The 14850-nt window shown below is 34.9% G+C and overlaps 1 protein-coding gene across 1 annotated transcript in view; it reads left to right on the forward strand.

The window, feature by feature from the left end:
* FAAH2 (fatty acid amide hydrolase 2) overlaps positions 1 to 14850 on the forward strand; it is an 80567-nt gene that overhangs the window by 33156 nt on the left and 32561 nt on the right. The window contains exon 4 of the mRNA XM_033118101.1: positions 14148 to 14357. Within this exon, the coding sequence (XP_032973992.1) occupies positions 14148 to 14357 (210 nt within the window). The remainder of the gene's footprint in view (positions 1 to 14147; positions 14358 to 14850) is intronic.

Here is a 14850-nt window from a genome sequence, read left to right on the forward strand (position 1 = left end):
ATACCTTAACATAATAAAGGCCAAATATGACAAACCCTTAGCTAATATAATTAACTGAAAAACTGAAGCCCTTTGCTCTATGTTCAGGAACATGACAGGGCTGTCCCCTATCACCTCTGCTTTTCAGCATAGTATTGGAAGTCCTAGCCAGAGCAATCAGGCAAGATAAATGAATAAAAGGCATTCAAATTGGGAATGAGGAAGTTAAATTGTCACTTTTTGCAGATGACATTATGCTATATATAGAAAACCCTAAAGACTCCACCAAAAAGCTGTTAGAAACAATAAATGAATACAGTAAATTTACCGGCTACAAAATCAATGTACAGAAGTCCATTGCACTTCTATATACTAACAATTAAATCTCAGAAAAAGAAATTTAAAAAAAAAAACATTTCCTTTTGCAATTGCAACAAAAAGAATAAAATACCTAGGAATAAACTTAACCAAGGATGTGAAAGACCTGTATACTGAAAACTATATGACATTTTTAAAAGAAATTGAAGAAAACAAAGAAATGAAGAAAGATTCCATGTTCAGGGATTGGAGGGATCAACATTATTAAAATGGCCGTATTACCTAAAGCAATAGACAGGTTTAATGCAACCCCCATCAAAATCCCAATGGCATTTTTAAAAGAAATAGAACGAAAAATCACCAGATTTGTATGGATCCACAAAAGACCCCGAATAGCCAAAGCGATCCAAAGAAAAAAGAACAATGCTGGCATTATCACACTCCCTGACTTCAGCTTGTACTGCAGGGCAACAATAATCAAAACAGTATGGTACTGGCAGAAAACAGACACACCCGACCAATGGAATATAATTGAGAACCCAGATATAAACCCCCATAAATATGAACAGATAATTTTTGACAAAGAAGCTAAAAACACACAGTGGAGAAAAGACAGCCTCTTCAATAAATGGTGCTGGGAGAATTGGAAAGCCACATGCAAAAGAATGAAACTAGACTGCTATCCGTCACTGTCTACCAAAATTAACTCAGAATGGATCAAAGACCTAAACATTAAAACCCGAAACAATAATTTGCATAGAAGAAAACATAGGTACTAAACTTGTGGACCTTGAGTTCAAAGAGCATTTTATGAATTTGATGACAAAGGCAAGGGAAGTAAAAGCTAAAATAAATGAATGGGACTATATGAAACTAAAATCTTCTGCACAACAAAAGAAACCATTGACAAAATAAAGAGGCAACCAACCGAATGGGAGATGATTGTTGCAAACGGTGCCTCCGATAAGGGGCTAATATCCAAAATATATAAGGAACTCATAAAACTCAACAACAAACAAACAAACAAACAAAAACAATCTAACTAAAAAATGGGCAGAGGACCTGAAGAAACATTTTTCCAGAGGACATACAAATGGCCAATAAACATGAAAAGAATGCTCAACATCACTAACCATCAGAGAAATGCAGGTAAAAACCACACCAGATATCACCTCCCACCAATTAGAATGGCTATCATCAACAAACAAATACCATGTTTCCCCGAAAATAAGACCTAACCGGAAAATAAGCCCTAGCATGATTTCTCAGGATGACATCCCCTGAACATAAGCCATAATGCATCTTTTGAGGCCAAAATTAATATAAGACCCTGTCTTATTTTCAGGGAAACATGGTAATAACAAGTGTTGGAGATGCTGTGGGGAAAAAGGAACCCTCATACACTGTTGGTGGGAATGCAGACTGGTGCAGCCGTTATGGAAGGCAGTGTGGACGTTCCTCCAAAAATTAAGAATAGAATTACCATATGACCCAGCAATCCCTCTCCTTTGCGGGTATCTACCGCAAAATCTGAAAACATTTATCCATAAAGAAATGTACTCCAATGTTCATTGCAGCTTTATTTACGGTGGCCAAGACATTGAAACAACCAAAGTGTCTTTCAATAGATGAATGGATAAAGAAGATGTGGCATATATACACAATATAATACCATTCTGCCGTAAGAAAAGATGAAATAATACCATTTGCGACAACATGGATGGATCTTGAGATTATAATGCTAAACGAAATAAGTCAGACAGAAAAAGTAGAGAATCATATGATTTCACTGATATGTGGGATATAAAACTGAAAACAACAAAAGAATAAGACAAACAAATGAAGAAACAAAGACTTATAGGTACAGACAATAGTTTAATGGTTAACAGAGGGTAAGGGGTATTAGGGTGGTAGAGGGTAAAGGGGATCTAATATATGGTGATGGAAACAGAACTGACTCTGGGTGGTGAACACATAATTGATATATAGATGATGTATTACAGAATTGTACACCTAAAATCTAAGTAACTTTACTAACAGTTGTCATTCCAATAAACTTTAATTAAGAGAAAGAAAAGGAAAGAAAAGAAAGAAAGAGAGAGAGAGAGGAGAGAGAGAGAGAGAGAGAGAGAAAGAAAAGAAAAAAAGAAAAAGAAATAAGAAAGAAAGAAAGAAAGAAAGAAAGAAAGAAAGAAGAAAGAAAGAAAGGAAGAAAGAAGAAGAAAGAAAGAAAGAAGGAAAATACAAGGTCTGACAATTAAGTTTGCGAACTTTTTGCAATGATGGTTGCTAACCTTTTCTGATATCAGAGGGATTATTCATTATGAATTTGTACCAACTGGACAAACATTGAACCAAGTTTATTATTTGGAAGTGCTGAAAAGGCTGCATGAAAAAGTTAGACTACTGAACTTTTCACCAACAATTCATGGCTCTTGCATCACGACAGTGCACCAGCTCACAAGGCACTGTCTGTGAGGGAGTTTTGAGCCAGTAAACAAATAACTGTATTGGAACATCCTCCCTACTCACCTGATCTAGCCCCAATGACTTCTTTTCTTAGCCAAAGATAAAGGAAATACTGAAAGGAAGACATTTTGATGACATTCAGGACATCAAGGGTAATACAACAACAGCTCTGATGGCCATTCCAGAAAAAGAGCTCCAAAATTGCTTTGAAGGATGTACTAGGCACTGGCATTGGTGCATAGCTTCCCAAGGGTAGTGCTTCGAAGGTGACCATAGTGATATTCCGCAAAGGGGTATGTAGCACTTTTTCTAGGATGAGTTTGTGAACTTAATTGTCTGACCTCATATAATTTTGATTTTTTTAATAAAGATACCAAAAATCTTTAGCTAGACTAAAACGACAGAAGACCAAATCAATAAATTCAGAAATGAAAGAGAAGACATTACAACTGATAACACGGAAATGTAAGGGATCATAGGGGATTAGTATCAAAAATTATCTGCCAACAAATTGGATAACCTAGACAAAATGGATAAATCCCTAGAAACATACAACCTACCAACCCTGAATCATAAAGAAATAATCAGAGTAGACCTATAACTCATCGTGGAATTCAACTAGTAGTCAAAAAATCTCCCAATAAAGAAGAGTCCAGGGACATATGACTTCCTTTTTTTTTCTATCAAATATTTTTTTAATTATATTAACACCGATCCTTCTCAAATTCTTCTTAAAAACTGAAGAGCAGGTGACATTTAAAAATGCTTTTTATGAGGATAACATTAACCTGATGCCAAAGCCAGACATGGAAAATACAAGAAAAAAATTATAAGCCAATACTCCTGCTTAATACAGATGCAGAAATCCTCAACAGAATACTAGGAAACCAGGCCCAACAGTACTTAAAAAGGATCAGACACCATGATCAAATGGGATTTATCCCTGGTATACAAAGATGGTTCAAAATAAGCAAATCCATAAATGTAATACATCACATCAAGAGAGTGAAAGATCAAAATCATGTTATAATCTCAATAGATACAGAAAAAGAATTTGAGAAAATTTCACATCCTTTCATTATATAAAACTCTCAACAATTTAAATACAGAAGAAATGTTTCTCAACATAATAAAGGTGATCATATCATAAGCCCACAGCTAACATTATACTTAATCGTGTCAAAGCTGAAAGCTTTTCCTTAAGATCAGGAACAAGAAAAGGAGACCCAATCTTTAGACTTCTGTTCAGCATAATACCTATGCAGAGCAATTACACAGAAAAAAAATAAGCAAAAGGCATCGAAATCAGAAAGAAAGTAGTGAAATTGTCTGTTTGCAGATGACATGGTCTTACATTTAGAAAACACTAAGGATTACACACACACACAAAAAAAAAAAACGCTGAGAACTAATAAATTCAGTAAAGTTACAGGATACAATATCAATATACAACAATCAGTTGTGTTTCTATACACTAACAAACTATCTTAAGATAATTTGAGAAAGCAATCACATTTACAATTGCATCAAAATTAATAAAATATTTAGAGATAAATGTAACCACGGAGGTGAACAAGCTGTAAGCTGATGAAAAAAATGAAAAAGACACAAATAATGAGAATTGATCCCACGTACTTGGATTAGAAGAATTAATATTGTTATAATACCGTACTACCCAAAGCAATCTACAGATTCAATGGAATCAGTGTCTAAATTTTAATTGTGTTTCTCAAACAAAGAGAACAAAAGCCCTAAAATTTATATGGAAACAAAAAAAGACCCTGAATGCATCACATTTCCTGATTTCAAACTATATTACAAAGTTATTTTAATCAAAGCAGTATGATACAGGTATAAAAACAGATACATAGAATAATGGACCAGAACCAAGAGGCCTGAAATAACCTATGCATATATGGTAAACTAATCTCTGAGAAGGGTGCAAAGAAAACTGAATGGGTAAATGATAGTCTCTTCAATAAGTAGTGCTGGGAAATGTAGATACCCGAAAATAAGACCTAGCCGGACAATCAGCTCTAATGCGTCTTTTTTTTTCCATATCTGGCTATATATCTCAAGAAAACAAAATTAGTATCCTGAAGAGACATTTGCACTCCCATATTCACTGCAACATTATTCGCAATAGCCAAGGTACGGGAACAGCCTAAGTGCAAGTGTCCATGGACAGTTGAATGGAATACACACACACACACACACACACACACACACACACACACACATGCACACACACACACTGGAATATTACTTATGCATAAAAAATGGCAGTCTTGCCATTCGTAACAACATGGATGAAATTTGAGGGCAGTATGCTCAGTTAAATAAACCAGACAGAGAAACTCAAACTTCTAGAAACAGAGAGAAGAATGGTGGTTCCCAGGAGGTGGGTGTGGGGAAAATTGTCAGTTGCTACAAGATGAACAAGTTTCGAGGATCTAATGTACAGTATGGTGACTATAATTAATAACAATATTGCATTCTTGAAATTTACTGAAAGTAGATCTTAAGCATTCTTACAAAAAATAGCTCAGTGTGGTGATGGATATACTAATTAACTTGACATGGTAAATATCTCACAGTGTATATGTGTATTATTATGTTGTATACTTTAAATATATACAATTTTACTGTGCTTTCTTCGGCAGCACATATATTAAATTGGAACTATTTTACTTGTAAATTATACCTCAATAAGGTGAAAAAACTTTTCATATGAATATAATTTCAAACTTATAAAAAATTTCCAGAACAACATCAAGAATTCTAATATACCCCTTATCTAGATTCTTCAGTTGTTAATATGCAGCCTGTTCTCAATGGTTCAGAAAACAGAGAGGAAGAGAGAAAGAGGGAGAAAAAGAAAAGAGAGAGGGGAAAGGAGGGAGAAGGAGAGGAAATAGAAAAGAGATAGTCAGGAGACCATGAAAATGGGACAGAAAAATTAAACAAATGTGGAAAATTATTAACTGAAGAATCTAGATAAGGGGTATGATGCTACAATAAATGTGGAAGTGTATACATCTCTTTGATATTCTGTTTTTATTTCCTTTGGGTATATACCCAGATGTTGAATTGCTGGATCATATGGTAGATCTATTTTAAATTTTTTGAGGAACCCCATACTCTTTCACATATGTCTGAACCAATTTACATCCCCACCAACAGTGCGCAAGGGTTCACTTTATCTCCACATCCTCAGCAACACTTGCTATCTTTTGCCTTCTTGGTGATATGTAGCAATTATACCAGGTGTGATGCAATATCTTGTGGTTTTTTTTTGCATTTCCCTGATACTGAGCATCTTTTCATGGGCTTAGTGGGCATTTGGATGTCTCCTTTGAAAAATAAATGTTGATTTAGTTCCTCTGTTCATTTCTAAATTGTTATTTGTTGTTCCTGAGTCATATATAGTTCTTTATATATTTTGACTATTAATCCCTTATCCAATATATAATTTGCAAAAATTTTCTCTGATCTGTAGGTCATCTTTTCATTTTAATTCTTTCTTTTCCTGTGCAGTATCTTCTAAGTTTGATATCATCTCATTTGCTAATTTTTGCTTCTGTTTGTAATTTTGGTGGCATAGCTCAAAAATGATTGTCAAGACCAATGTTGAGGAGCTTCTTCCCTGTTTTCTTCTAGGAGTTTTATGGTATCAGGTCATAAGTTTAAGTCTTTGATTCATTATGAGTTATTTTTTCTGAGTGGTATAAGATAGAGTTCCAATTTCATTGTTCTGATGTGTTTATCCAGTTTTCCCAATACCATTTGTTGAAGACACTATCATTTCTCCATTGTGTACTCTTGGGCCTTGGTTGAATATTTGTTGACCATATGCACAGGGGTTTAATTCTGGGCTCTCTATTATGTGTCTATTTTAAGCTATTTTCATATGTTTTTATTTCTATAGGCTTATAATTTCAAATCAGAAAGTGTGATTACTCCTGCTTTGTTCTGTCTCAGGATTACTTTGTCTATTAATGGTTGTTTGTGGTTATATGCAAATTTTACGATTGCTTTTTTTCTATTTCTGTAAAAAATCTCATTAGAATTTTGATATGGATTCCATTTAATCTGTAGATGGCTTTGGTTAGTATGGACATTTAAAAAAGTATTAATTTTCCATTCCATGAACATGGGATGTCTTTTATTTGTGTCTTTTTCAGTTTCTTTTATTGAAATCTTGTAGTTTTAATTGGATGGATCTTTCAATTCCTTGGTTAAATTTCTTCCAAGGTATTTTATTGTTTTTGATGCTATTTTGCTTTGGATAATTTTCTTTATTTCCTTTGGATGTTTCATTATTAGTGTATAGAAATGCAATAGTTTCTATATGTTGATTTTATATTCTAAAACTTTGTTGAAATTGCTGAGCGGTTTCAACAGATTTTTTATTGTATCTGAGATTTTCTATATACAAAATGATACATCTGCAAACAGCAACAGTTTTATTTCTTCCTTTTCAATTTGGAAGTCATTTATTTCTTTGTGTTATACAATTTTTCTAGCTAAAACTTCCAGTACTATAGTGAGTAAGAGTTGTGAGAGTTGGCATACTTGTCTTGATCCTGATCTTAGTGGAAAGCTTTTAATTTTTCACCATTGAGTATAATGTTATCTGTTGATTTGTGGTACATGGCCTTTATTATGTTGAGATATATTCCTTCTATACCTGGTCTGTTGAGGTTTTTAATAATAAATTGATGTTTATTTAGTCAAATGCCTTTTCTACATCTATTGCAATGATCATGTTATATTTATATCTCATCCTATGAATGGCAAGTGTTACATTTATTGATTTGCATGTGTTGAAACATTGTTGCATAAATCACATTTGGTCATAGTGTATAATCCTTTTAATTAGTTCTTTCTTGAATTTGGCTTGCTATTATATTTTGAGAATTTTTGCATCTGTATTCATAAGGGATATTGATCTATAGTTTTCTTTTAGTGTCTTTATCTGGCTTTTGTATCAGGACAATTCTGGCCTTGTAGAATGAGTTTGGAAGTATTCCCTCCTTTTCAATTTTTTTTGCAAGAGTTTGAGAAGGATTGACATTAATTCTACTTTACGTGTTTTGTAGAATTTGCCAGTGAAGCTGTGATGACTTATGTTTTTTCTGTGTTGGGGGGTTTTCCATTAAGGATTCAATCTCTTTACTCACTATTGATATATTTAGATTTTGTAATTCTTCCTGATTTAGTCTTGGTAGGCTGTATGCTTCTAGAAATTTATCAGTTTCTTCTAAGTTAGCCTGCTCTGATAGTGTGCTGGAATATCCCCTCATGCAGGCTGGACTTCCACAAATTCACTCTCACCTATGGGTATCTGCCCAGTTTCACACTCTGTAGGTACTTATTCTCCCTCAGATCAGGACAAATGAGGGTGGGGTAGGTTTGCTGACTCCCTTGGATCCACAGCCCTTACTCAGGTTCAGTTTGTTTATTTTGGGGTGCACAGTTGGGCTAGAAACCTTCTGTGATCCATCGTGTAATTTACAGAGGCACTTTGTCCAGTTATGGATGTTTAATTAGTTGTTTAAAAAGGGGGGAGAGAAAAGAAAAATGACTTATGCCACTATGATGTTGAAGTCATTCCTCATTCTTTAATTTTTTTTCAATTATGGTTGACATTCAATATCATATCATTTTCAAGTATACAGAATAGTGGTTAGACATTTGTATAATTTATGAAGTGATCCCCCAATAAGACTTGCACCCAACTGACACCATATGCAGTAGTACCTCTGTTTTCGAACGTCTCTGTTGACAAACATTTCAGTTTACGAACGCTGTAAATTTTGTGGATCTATGGTATCATTAGATAGTAAAATTCATGCTAAATATGCAGTTTTAGGGGTTGATTTTAAAGGTCTGGAATGGATTAATCCATTTTGCATTACTTTCTATGGGGAAACCGCACCTCGGTTTTCAAACGTTTCAGAACTTGAACGGACTTCTGGAACGGATTAAGTTTGAAAACCGAGGTACCACTGTATAGTTATTAAAATATTATTGATTACATTATCTAAGCTGTACTTGAAATGCCTATGACTCTTTTGCAATTACCAATTTGTACTTCTTTTTAAAAATGTGTTTCAGTTACAGTTGACATTCAATATTTTATATTAGTTTCAGGTGTATGGGACAGTGGTTAGACATTTACATAATTTATGCAGTGATCCCTCCAATTAGTCTAGTACCCATTTGGCACTACATATAGTTGTTGCAATATTATTAACTATATTCTCTATACTGTACTTTATATCCTTATGACTGTTTTGTAACTACCAATTTGTATTTCATAATCCCTCCACCTTTTTCACCCAGTTCCCCAACCCTCTCCCTCTGACAACCATCAGTTTGTTCTCTGCATCTATGAGTCTGTTTTTTGTTTTGTTCATTTATTTTGTTCTTAGATTCTACGTATAAGTGAGATCATAGGGTATTTGTCTTTCTCAGTTTGACTCATTTCACAAAGCATAATACCCTCTAGGTTTATCCACGTTGTTGCAAATGGTAAGATTTCATTCTTTTTTATGGCCAAGTAACATCCCATTGTATATATGTACCACATCTTTTTTATCCATTTGTCTTTTGATTGGATCATTTGATCCATTTACAGTTAAAGTAATTATTGATAGGTATGTAGTTATTGCTATTTTATTAATTGTTTCTGATTTTTTTTTTATTCTGCTCTGTTCCTTTCTTATTACCTTGCTCTCTTCCCTTGTATGTTGATGGCTTTCTCTAGTGTTGTGTTTGTATTCCATTCTCTTCATTTCTTGTATATGTCTTATAGATTTTTGGTTTTTTGGTTACCATGTGCTTCATATATGCCAAGCTATTTTTATAGAAGTCTATTTTAAGTTGATGGTTGCTTAAATTCAAACACATTCTAAAATAAGTACCATTTTAACTCAGTCCTTCTACATTTATGTTTTTGTTATTATTTTTTTACTTATTTTATGTGTATGTGTGTATCCCTTAATTTCCTCTTGTAATTACACGTGATCGTCCTACTTTTGCCTTTTAACCTATATAGTAGCTTTGGTATTTGTTGATCCATTGCTTTTATTATGTGTTTGCCTTTGTCAGTGAGAATTTTTTCTTTGCAATATTTTCCTATACATATATTTTTAATTTTTTCATCTTCTTCTTAAAGAAGCCCCTTTAACATTTCTTGTAATATTGGTTTGGTGGTGATTAATTTCTTTTGCTTTTTTTTTTTTTTCTTTTCTGGGAAGCGCTTTATCTCTCCTTCAATTCTAGATAATGGCCTTGCTGGGTAAAGTAATCTTGATTGTAGGTCCTTGCTTTTCATCACTTTGAATACTTCATGCCAATCCATTCTGGCCTGCAGACTTTCTGTTGAGAAATCAGTTGACCCATGGAGCAGTCTTTGCTTTAGCAGGGCTCTGGTGCCTACATAGCACACCCTGTAGGTATATTGTTTGTGGCACTAATTGGGTGGTATTCTGGCGTGGTCTGAAGCCAGCCACCAGGTATGTTGGTTCTGTAGCTTCTTCAGAGGGGTTCCAGTGCAGTCCAATGTCAGCTGCTGCCTGTGTCTGGCCTGGGACCACCTGATAGGAGCTACAAAGTGATCTGTGGTTGGTACCTTCCTGTGCTGAGCTTGGAGGCACCTGCGAGTGGTTATGCTGTGAACTGAGGCCCGCTACCTCTAATGCCAGGCTTGGGACCACTTAGCAAGAGGTCCAGGGCATGCCGAGGTCAACTGCTGCTTGTTTAGGATTTGTGGACGTTTGATCAATTTTAGGAAAGTCTACAGTAGGCCCAGGTTGGCTACTTGTGTTGTTTAGCCTTTGAAAGAGGTTTGGGTCAGGCACTTGAATTGAGTGGGGTATGGTCTCAGAGAATCACCAGGTTGAGGTGAAAGCAGTGTTAGCTAAGTTAATGGAGACTAGGATTTGGTGCCTACCTGCATCTGCAGGCTGTGTGTGGGGGGCGGGGGGTGCTCAACAAGGGAACAATGGTGCTAGCCAGCACTTTAGTCCCAAAGAGAGCTGCCCCTCCAGCCCTTGCCCTGCAGCCAGACCATTCAGATCCTTCCCATATGTCCCTGGCAGTTTTTGAGCTTCTGTATCTTCTCTGAAGCTTATGGTGAGTGCTTGTGAGTGAGTGAGTCTGTGCTACAGGCCTTCTGTCTCACCCAGACTGAGTCGCTGCTGATTTTCACAGCCAGGTGTTATGGTGACTCCTCCTCCTCCTGGCACTAGTCCTCTGGGCTGGGGAAGCCAGTGTGGGGTTGGGACCCCTCCTCAGTGGGGACCTCCACAGCCAAGATATCCCTTCTGATTCTTAACCACTACATGTGGGTGTGGAACCAATCTGTTTCAGGTCTCCACCCCTTCTACAAGTTTCAATGTGGCTTCTTCTTTATATCCTTTATTATAAGAGTTCTGTTCATCTAGTATTCAGGTTGTTCTCAAGGGTGATTTTTCTATAATTTAGTTGTAATTGTGATGTGATCATAGGAGGAGGCAAGCACCCACTCCACCATCCTGACCAGCAGTTCTCCCCATTCTTTTTTAAATGCGTAATTTACATACAATAGAATCAACTCGTTAAAGTGTACAAACTATGTAACCTTGCTAACAATTGTCACCCCAATAAACTTTAAAAAAAAACTCAATGACTTTTAATAAATTTAATAAGTTGTGCATCATTACCATAATGTGTTAGAACATTTATTGTTCCTCAATAAAATCTCTCATATCATTTATACATATTCTCTGTTCCCACCCCCAACTCCAGGCAATCAATAAACTACTTTCTGTCTTTATGAATTTGCCTTTTATGGATATTTCCTGTAAATGGAATCATATTATACATGGTGTTTTGAAAGAACGCCTTTCACATATCATGATGATTTTAGGTTCTTTCATGTTATCACATATGTTAGTACTTCATTACTGTTTATTTCTAAATAGTATTCCATTATATAGCTATATGACATTTTGTTCATCCATTCAGTTTGATGGAAACTGTGTATTTTCTCATTTTAGATCTTATGAGAAATGCTGCTACAAACATTTGTGTACAAGCCTTTTGTGGGAATATATGTTTTCAGTTTTCATGGTTATATATATAAGAGTTTAATTGCTTCATCATTTAACAACTTTATGTTTAACATTTTGAGTATCTGCAAATTTCTTTCTTTTTTTTTTTTTTTTTTTGAAAATGTCTATACCATTTTACATTACCACTGAAAGTGTATGAGGGTTCCCATTTCTCCACATCCTCACCAACATTTGTTATTGTCTTTTTTTTTTAATTGGAGGATATTGGGGAACAGTGTGTTTCTCCAGGGCCTAGCAGTTCAAAGTTGTTGTCTTTCAATCTAGTTGTAGAGGGCACAGCTCAGCTCCAAGTCCAGTCACCAGTTTCAGTCTTTAGTTGCAGGGGGCACGGCCCACCGTCCCATGCGGGAATTGAACCGGCAACCTTGTTGTTGAAAACTTGCACTCTAACCAACTGAGCCAACTGGCCACCCCTCCAGAAGCTCAGCAGCAGCTCGTTGTCTTCAGTCTAGTTGTGGAGGGCACAGCTCAGTGGCCCATGTGGGAATCGAACCAGCAACCCTGTTGTTCAGAGCTCGTGCTCTAACCAACTGGGCCATCTGGCCACCCCATTATTGTCTTTTTTTGTTATGGCCATCTTAGTGGCTATAATATGATATCTCTTTTTGGTTTTAATTTGCATTTCCCTGTGGGCTAATTATTTTTCTTTTTAACTAGAGAAAGATAGTACAGAAAAATTTTCTGTGTACTTTGTTTCTCATCCCAACGTACATGTGCCTTCGCTTTTCTCCCCCCCCCAAACAGCAGAAATAACGACTATCCTAAATTTGTTATTTTATCTTTCAAATATATTCGTAATATTTTCATGTGCTTATCAATTCAACACTAAATAATAAATATCGTGTCTGCTCTTAATTTTTGCGTCAATTTTGGCATGCTGTACATCTTCTATATTGTGTTGTGGTGGGGTTTTTTAACCTCAAAATTATGTTTGGGATTATCAATACCTGTATGTGTATCTTCAGCTTATTTATTATTCTGATAATTATCATTCTATGAATAAATTACAATCTATTTTCCTTTATCCTTCTTAGATAGTTTCTATTTTTTCCCATTATAAACAATATACATATGTGTGATAGTTTTTCATGGCAGTATGTGTAATATTGGGATTCCTGGTTCCTAAAATATGAAACATTTTCTACTTGACTACATATTGTGACATTGCTTACCATAGCATATTTTCAGTTTATATTCTCTTAGAAGTATGCATCTGAGCAGTTCCATTTCTCTATGTTTTTACCAGTACGTAATGTTGTTCAACTAATTTTTTTTTTGTCAGTGCAATAGGTGAAAAATGGCATCTCCTTACTGATTTAATTTGGGTCAGTATTCTTTGTCTGAAATTATTGTTAATATTGTTAATATTCTTTATCTGTTTCTTATTGGTGTTTTTGTCTTTCTGTTGTAGAGCTATAGAATTTCTTTATATATTTTGGATACTCATTCTTTGATACTTATAGTGCAAATAACTTCTTTCAGTTTGTTGTTGGTCTTTTAACTTTGTTTATGACTTCTTTTGTTGAACAAAATTATGTGATAGTTTGAATGAATAAATATTATATTTTACAATTTCTGCTTTTATGTCCTATTTGTAAAACATTTCAGAAATCTGAGGTTATAAAAATATTTTCATGTATTTTCTTCTAATATTTTAATGCTTTGTTTTCCACCTTCCAGTGTTTATTGTAGCTATATTTTACTTTTGTTTATGATATGATATACATTTTTTATATGAAAACCAGTTTTCTAGTACTTTTACAAGATCATCCTTTCCTTACTGATCTAAATGACACTGTAATTTTACACCAAATTTTCATATATACCTTGGTCCTTTTATAGTCTCTTTTATTTTTCTGTATGACCTTGATTCTGTCTTTTTATTTATATAAATCTATTCTCTAAGATGGATTAATAAAAGTACTTAGTAGTTAAGGTTGTTGAATGGTAGAATTTGTAATAATAGCTTTTATTTATTACATACATTCAGATACTTTACTTGTAATATTTCATTTATTCCTGTAAAAACTGAGAATCAGGAAAGTTATTTTCCCAGTTTGTAAAGTTGGTAAACTACAGAGATGGGATTTGTACTCAATTCTGATTCCAAAATCTGTGCACTTTCCAATAAGTCATACTACCTATCAGTACTAATCAAATCACTTACAATAGCTGGGGTGGTTCATTGAAGGTACTCAATAAATTGTTCCTATTTTTATTTGATAACATTTTAACTTCCTTTTCTTGTGGACTTTGCAGGAATGCCTAACTCTTCTGGCCTTGTGAATCGTCGTAATACCATTTCCCAAACAGATGCCACTGTAGTGGCATTACTGAAGGAAGCTGGTGCCATTCCCCTTGGCATAACCAACTGTAGTGAGCTATGCATGTGGTATGAATCCAGTAACAAGATCTATGGCCGATCCAACAACCCATATGATTTGCGGCATATTGTAGGTGGAAGTTCTGGTGAGTTGGACATTTCAATTAGTAAATTCCTATGAGGAAGGTATACAGATACTATTGCACAGACTTCTGGAAAAGTCATGATTAGATGTTTATGGTAAAGTCAGTTGCAAGATTTGTCATGGATTTGAGAAGAACATTGTAGACAATGAACATTCATACTCTTGGTTCCTTTCTGTTGGGGGGGAGAGAGGGAGAGAGAAAGAGAGAGAGAGAGATAATGAAGTTGGTTTAGCTTAAGACCTATGTCTTTTTGACACAAAGATGATAAAATAATGTAAGGACACTGAGCTCTGATAAACTGTTCTTTGTACCAGAAACTGTGCTAATGCAAGAATATAGCACATTTGGTCATGGGAATCCTCTCTAAGGAGATGACATTTATGATGAAATCCAAAGGATCAGAGACAGCTAACCACTTAGTGGGTGTGAGGGCAGTGGGTCAAACAGTGAATGTTCTAGGTAGAGAATACAGAAAGTACAAAAGCCTATGGTG

The sequence above is a fragment of the Rhinolophus ferrumequinum genome, chromosome X (assembly GCF_004115265.2).
Source record: "Rhinolophus ferrumequinum isolate MPI-CBG mRhiFer1 chromosome X, mRhiFer1_v1.p, whole genome shotgun sequence".
NCBI lineage: Eukaryota > Metazoa > Chordata > Mammalia > Chiroptera > Rhinolophidae > Rhinolophus > Rhinolophus ferrumequinum.